The 7,051-nt window shown below is 37.8% G+C and overlaps 1 protein-coding gene across 4 annotated transcripts in view; it reads right to left on the bottom strand.

Moving 5' to 3' along the window:
- Positions 1–5,314: 5,314 nt before the first annotated feature.
- Positions 5,315–7,051, bottom strand: part of UBE2D3 (ubiquitin-conjugating enzyme E2D 3) — a 38,472-nt gene continuing 36,735 nt past the window's right edge. For 2 of the 4 annotated variants that reach the window (XM_006872715.1, XM_006872717.1), the window contains exon 8: positions 5,924–6,797. In XM_006872715.1, coding sequence (XP_006872777.1) covers positions 6,752–6,797 — 46 coding nt within the window. In that variant the 3' untranslated portion in view covers positions 5,924–6,751. Of the gene's footprint in view, positions 6,798–7,051 lie in introns of all 4 variants that reach the window. The other 2 variants (XM_006872716.1, XM_006872714.1) reach the window with 2 other exon arrangements.

Genomic DNA, 7,051 nt, shown 5'->3' with positions numbered 1-7,051 from the left:
TACCAGCCGCTCCGCGGGAGAAAGATGAGGCTTTCTACTCCCGTAAGGATTTACACCCTCCGAAACCCTGTACAGGGTCGCTATGGGTCGGAACCGACTCGATGGCACTTAACAACTCATGGTGGTAGTAACTCTAAATACCAGTAGAGAGGGAAGGAGTCTTCACATCAAGCATCAATGCTATCCCCTCTGTACACAGGGTAGATAGGGATGGGCAACTCAGACATTGGCTACCTAAAATGAGGGGGCGATTAAGGCTCGAAGTGACTGGCTTACAAGGTTTCAAGGGGGAATTTAGTTTAATAGTGTGTTGAGGGGGAAAAAAAAAAGTCCTCACTAGATAGTTTTCATCTTGTCTAGATGGGTCTGGTTAAAAGCGATGTGAATGATTCTTATGATTCAATAGTAATTGTTATCATGACTAATTGGGACAGTCACAGTTGTATAGTTTTGTAACAAAAACGGGGTAGTAGTTAATCCCACAATCCAGAAACAAAGGACCTTAGGATCATTAAGGTTGAAGAGCACAAACGGAATGTGAGACCTAATCCAGAGAAGCAGGGATACCAGAGATGGAGGCAGAGATGGGAACATGGAAAACGGGAACATGGAAAATGAGGACTCTAGATTTGTGGGAGAGAGAGACTAAGAGATGGAGGCAGATCTGCAGAATGTACCCTTTGGTGGTGTGAATTATATATGCTTGAGTGTTTTAAGAAAAAGCTGAAGTGAATAGAGACAAAAAAATATTAACTGATAGTACATGGAGGGGATTATAATCATTGTAATGAAACAAGGTGTATGATTTGTTGAATGTAAAACTGATGATCTGCCCTGTAAATTTACACTCAATCCACAATAAGAACCTTAAAAAAAAAATTCCTACAAGAGTGTAAATTGCTACAATTTTATGAACTTGACCTATACTTGTGGATGTAGTAACTCAAAATACTGAGAGGGAAAGAGTTGTCACATCAGGGATCAAGCCTATCCCCTCTGTATACAGGGTAGATTTAGGGATGGGCAATTTAGACATTGGCTACCTAAAACGTGGGGGTGATAAAGGCATTGAAGTGACTGGCTAACAAGTTTTCAAGAGGGAGTTTAAAGTGTCCCCACTGAATGGTTTTCATCTTTTTTAGATGGATCTGGTGAAAATATATGGGGATAAGATTCTTGTGATTCAATAGTAATTATGACTAATTGCAACTGTCACAAATGTAAAGGCAAAAGTTTTAACAAAAACCTGGGGAATAGTTAATCTTACAGTCCAGAAACAGAGGGCTATCAAGGAGAAGAGCACAAGCGAAATGCGGGACCCTGTCCAGAGAAGCAGCAACATCAGAGATTAGGTCATGGTGAGACAGGGCAGCTGAGGGCTCAAGAAAATGGAATGAGAGCTGGTGGCCAGGAGGCAGGCCTGCAGAATGTGCCCTTTGGTTAAACTATAATAATAAATGATAAAATATGAAATAATTATGTATTCCTGAGTGGTTTTGTATACAACAGTCTACTCCCCCAAAAGAAGAGGGAAAGGAAGCAAATACTGTTGAATGATGCAGGGCATTGTAATCATTGCAGTGAAACAATGGTGTAAAGCCGATTGATGTTCTCCCATGTAAACTATCACTTAGTTCACAATTAAAGTATTCCTACAAAATCATACTAAACAAAAATATCAAAATGTGAAGCTATTGTTTCATGCCACTTACTACATCTAACATCTACACACTTCAGAAGGCAGTGTACTAGTATGGTGCTGTAGGATAAGCATAAGACTGCTAACCACAACACTGGCAGTCCATTTGCTCCTTGGAAACCATATGTAGGGATTGCTTAAGAGTCAGAAATGACTTGATTGCACTTACCACCCTTTCCCAGGGTGTTCTGGTGTGGTACTGTAGGATAAGCACTTAACTGCTAATCCTGTGGTTGGCAGCTCAAGCCCACCAGCCTCTTCTTGGAAACCTTTACAGGGTCGCTGAGTCAGAACCCAGGGCACTTAACATCCCCTCCCCAAAAAATTCTGCTCTGCTCAACTTAACACATCAAAATGGTAGTTTTGTCAGTTCGGACTCAGTGACCCTATATAGTTGTTTCTAAGGGAGCGGCTGCAGCTGGTGAGCTTGAACCGCCAACCTTGAGGTTCAAAATGACCTGCAATGCTACACTGCTCAAATTGTTCTGGAAACAAATCTCTCTGAAGGGGTAACATCAGGTGGATGGGACAAGGTTTTCCAAAATAATTCCTGTGAGCCCTAGCTACCCTTGAAAAAAAGCACAAGTGCTTTTTTCACCAAGGGTTTCCCATTGTCTTTCTCTTTATGTCCCCAATATTGTCCTGAGTCAAGAAAAATCTATCAAGATTGTTAAAGTGCCATTGAGGCAGTTCTGACTATTGGTCAGCAGACCAGTACATGTCCTCCAGGACCCCACCAAGACCATTAAGACTGCCCCTTTGAAATTCCTAAAAACATCACCATAACCTTCTAAGCAATCCTCTCACCAGTAAACTTAATTGGCCCAATACATGCCCTATGAAGTCAAGTTTTGATTGGACCTTTGGTGGCAGCCTAGAGATTGTGTTCCTTAGAATTTGTAGCCATTCACTTATTAAGACACATATTTAAACAAGTTTGCCTGAAATAAACCAATGCATGACTTGGAATCCTAGTAGCAATAATTTCTCACTTACCCTCATACTTACTGCAATGCTGAAAAGGTACTTTTGTGCCTGGCTACTCCTTTTAACAAGTTGCCCCCTGGCTTAAAATTATATATATAAGTAAATTGAGCTTATTTAGGAAGCGCGCTTTTATATTCAAATTTGAAGTGGAAACCAACTGTTATAATTCAAAATACTTGTTAGAATAAAACTTAGTACTTAGTAATACAATATAACAAGTTCAACAAATTAAACAATGGAAATTAAACTCACAACTGCAAGATCAAAGGATTAGTGACTGCCCTGTTATAAAGAGAGTTAAAGATTTCTAAAACAGGTCCTGACCATGCATCAGAATCACTGGAAGAATTAAGATTGTTGAACACTCCAGTTTCTGATTCCATAAACCTCAAGTGTGGCCCAATAATTTGCACTTAAAATGTCAATACTGTTGGTCTCCAGATCATAATAGAAACAAAACCCACTGCTGTTAATTTCAAGTAACAGTGACCCTAAGTGCTGTGGAGTTGGTTCCGACCCTGTATAGGATTTCCAAGTTGCTAGTGAGCTTGAACCACCAACCGTGTAGTTCAAACCAACTTTGTAGCCCAGCACATTAACTCGTAGCAGACCAAGACTCCAGTGACCCTATAGACGAGTGTTAAACAGCTTTATTTCCAAAGCTGGACAAATTTTCTGAATTTGTCTGCTACATGTCCCCCACTTAAGCAGCTTAATCACTGCATCACACAGGCTCCTAAACTTTTGAGAATCAAACTCAAGTACCATAGATTATAACTTATGGTTTCCAAGGCTTGAATCTACGGGGGCAGTCAGCCTATCTTTCTCCTGCGTAGCATGGTGGATTTGAATTGCTGACCATGCTATTAGCAGTCCAGGACTTATCCTACAGAGGCAGCCTTAACTGTTCTTCACACAAGTTTCTGTTGTTTTTAAGAAGTTCAAAATTGAGCTCACAATATTTAGTTCAAGTGTGGATTTCATGTGTTAAGCTGGAATTACTGAGTAAGACAAAAGTGTCTTTAAACACAGACTTTAATGGTAACAATTCCTTTAAGCTCAGTTAACTTTTAAACTATTACAAGTCTTATATGCAAATGTCACTATTAGACAATATTAGTGACTTGAACTGGGTTCCTCATAAAATAGAAGACAAATTCACTGAAAAGTGATTGACAAGCATATATAACAGTTTTGTTATGCCAACACAAAACATGGCTAATTTGAGTCACCCCCAAAATCACTAACACAGCATGAGCAGCATCTTAAGTATACTTCAACTAAGCCATTGAAAAAAAAAAAAAAGCGAGTGTTTCACTACCCCTGAGACCACTAGTTAACTGTGGTTCATACTTTAAAAATGTGAGAACACCCACACATGAAACTAATTATTGTTTTAGGTTTTCAATTTTTTACATCTGATTATCACATTGCAAACTTGCCCAGAACAAAATGTCATGAAAAAGGCCAAATGGACTCTATAACCCTATTGGTTAAAAGAAACGTGTTAAACTTGCTTATGCATTAAAGGATGTAGGAAATAGGCAGAGCCAAAGTCAATTCTTAATCTGCTAGTATTTACTTCAGTTCTATGCATGGCACAAGTAGTGTCAAATTCCTGGGTGGGATAGAGGGAAGGTGAGCAACATTTTGGATTCTTTTGTAGGACTGCATTAGATGTTCTTTTTAAGTCCAGTGTTCATACATTCAAAAATGTTGGTTTTCCAGGTACTTTAAATTACTGTCTGTTACACCTGGAGAAGCCTTTATGGCTTATTCCCTTAGTAGAGGCATATGAAATATTGCAGAGAGAGAGAACTGGACAAACCCACTAGTCATCCATATGACAATGATTTAAGGAAATCATCTCTAATACCTAAGTGCTGTCTAAGGCTAGAGTTCAATTTGAAAGTCAGTTAGAGACCCAAAAGCTGGTAAGTTGTTTCATTCACGGTTGGCTTTCAAGAAATGACATGCCTACTAAAGCTATTATTTTTAAGAGTATAGGAGTCTCAGAAGTCAATTACTTTGAAAACAGCCAAACATTAGTACTTTTTACCTTGTGGGTTAGTACGTTAATAGTAATTTCTCAATCGTAATTTGAATCCAAAAGAAGTCTTAACAGTACAACATCTACCCTTAAGGAGCTACCAGTATTTTTAAAGCATTAAGCATTAGAATGAAAAAATTTCACTCACTGGAAAATTGTATAGCTGGATTGATATTTCCCAATTAACTGCTTATTACAGAACTTCTTCAGAAGGCATGCATTTCAGTTCCAGTTTTAAGCAAACAACCTTAAGTCAATAAATCATGTCCAAACTACATATTAAAATGTTTATAAAAATCAAGCTTTAACATTTATTTATCTCGCTTGCCACATCTGTGTGCAGACAGGGAGTAAGACTGCACACATGTGTAAGCAGTGCAAAAATGTGAAAATGGAGAAGTCACAGATGTGCTAGATATAGAATACAGGACTATAATAAAGCAATGGACAAATCAGAATAACAAGGGGAGAGGGGGGAAGGCAAAACCACAGGGTCAGAATTAGGAAGGGTGAAGATAATGCCTTTGTTAACTACATAAGTTAAAATCAGTGGCACAGATAGCACTTGTCAAACAAAATCCAATAGCATTGACTTTTATTCATTCATGTTAAGTCACCTGAAATGATATCTGTTGCATTTAAATGCTCAATGTAAATGGCTGAACAAATCCATTTCAATGGATACTCAATATCCCACATAGAAAAGTCACTTCAACACAGCCTCATGACAACTCCCACACCAAAACAGTACTTTATTTTGTAAATTTGACCCATTATTATTCCCATTTTATGGTTTTGTTTTTCAGCTGTCAAGTGTACAAGGTAAAGAAAATTTTTAAATGGGGGGATTGCACCTGGAAAATAAATTTCTTCAACTCCATATACATGTTTCAAAACTGCTGGGTCCCAAGTCCATCTCTGAACTCCAGGGCTGCCAGTATCATGTGTAGCATACTAAAGCTACACTATTGATTAGCTTATTAATTCTGCATAAATCAGGTCAATCAATGTGTCAACCTGTAACAGACTGTGCACTTTAACTGAACATGGCAAAATATTCACTCTTTTGAACTTTACACCATCATTTGATGTCAAACAATGAAGCAAATCCCAACAGTATATACAAAAACAGCTTTGCATTTACAAAAGATTGTTTCCCATACTGATTAATCCAGGCAGCTAACTCATTGGTTTATGCAACTTTATTGAAGAAAAATAAATCAATTACTAGCAGAGCTATTAGTTGATCACTCATCCATTAACAACTTGCATCATTTATTCAGTGCTATATTAAACAGTGTACTGGAAGATAGATTAACTAATAGCTCCAAGCTTCCTAACAATTTAAATGAAAATTACAAAATGTTTGAGACCCTATTTTGGAATACAAAGGGTGTTTGACTTCCAATTTCCATTCTCTGTAGAACAAGAACAGGTCATTCCTTTATTGACATGCATAAAATACATCACATTTTCTGTTCTGCTGATGCTATAAATCCAATGCCAATTCTCCAGCCACATCAGTTATGAGCATAAAGTATATCATGTAACCTCAAATCTCTGACAGTGGAAGGTTTTAAGAATGGATGCTGCTAGAGTAATGCTGCTTCCTTTGATGTGACAATTGAGCATCCATTTCCCTCCCCCTCAGATGATCTCTTCAGCATGTTAGAGCAGTGAGGAATGGTTTTAGTCTCATAACCAAGTTAGAATGAAGACATTGGCCACATAATACACATGCTCCTTTTTTTTTTTTTTTTTAAAAACTCTGAATCTTGGGCAACTGTTCTCTTGTAACTACTTTACAGTTTCTAAAAGCAGTTATTGTCCAAAGCTGGAAGAACTTAAGTCTTCTCAGATGAGCATGTGAATGAATGAAGGGAGGTAAACAAAAAAATAAAATTTAAAAAGATGAGGTCTGATAGGGGAGCAGCCGGATAAGAAAATCAAAAAAGGAACAGTAATTTAAAGTTTATTCCAGCTATAATGCAGGTTATTCTGACTTTAAGGTAGCATCACATGGCATACTTCTGAGTCCATTCCCGAGATATTCTGTTGTACCTGAAAATAAGAAAGAATTCATTTTAAAATTTAAAATAAAGCCAAATACTTCATAACACTTACTTAAAATGGGTAGGTTTCTTTTTCATTGCCGAGTTTCACTAATGACTATGATATGAATAAAAGCCCCCAAACAAAGAAACAGCACTGATACTCAAAAAACAATGTGGGAGATGAGAGAGCTCCTAGCTCTGAAAGCAGTATTATTCTAGTAAAGCACAAGAAAGTGGCACTGAGGATTGAGAAGGCTACCA

The sequence above is a fragment of the Chrysochloris asiatica genome, unplaced genomic scaffold (genome assembly GCF_000296735.1).
Source record: "Chrysochloris asiatica unplaced genomic scaffold, ChrAsi1.0 scaffold00211, whole genome shotgun sequence".
Classification (NCBI taxonomy): domain Eukaryota; kingdom Metazoa; phylum Chordata; class Mammalia; order Afrosoricida; family Chrysochloridae; genus Chrysochloris; species Chrysochloris asiatica.
This window is presented reverse-complemented; position numbering and strand designations above follow the sequence as displayed.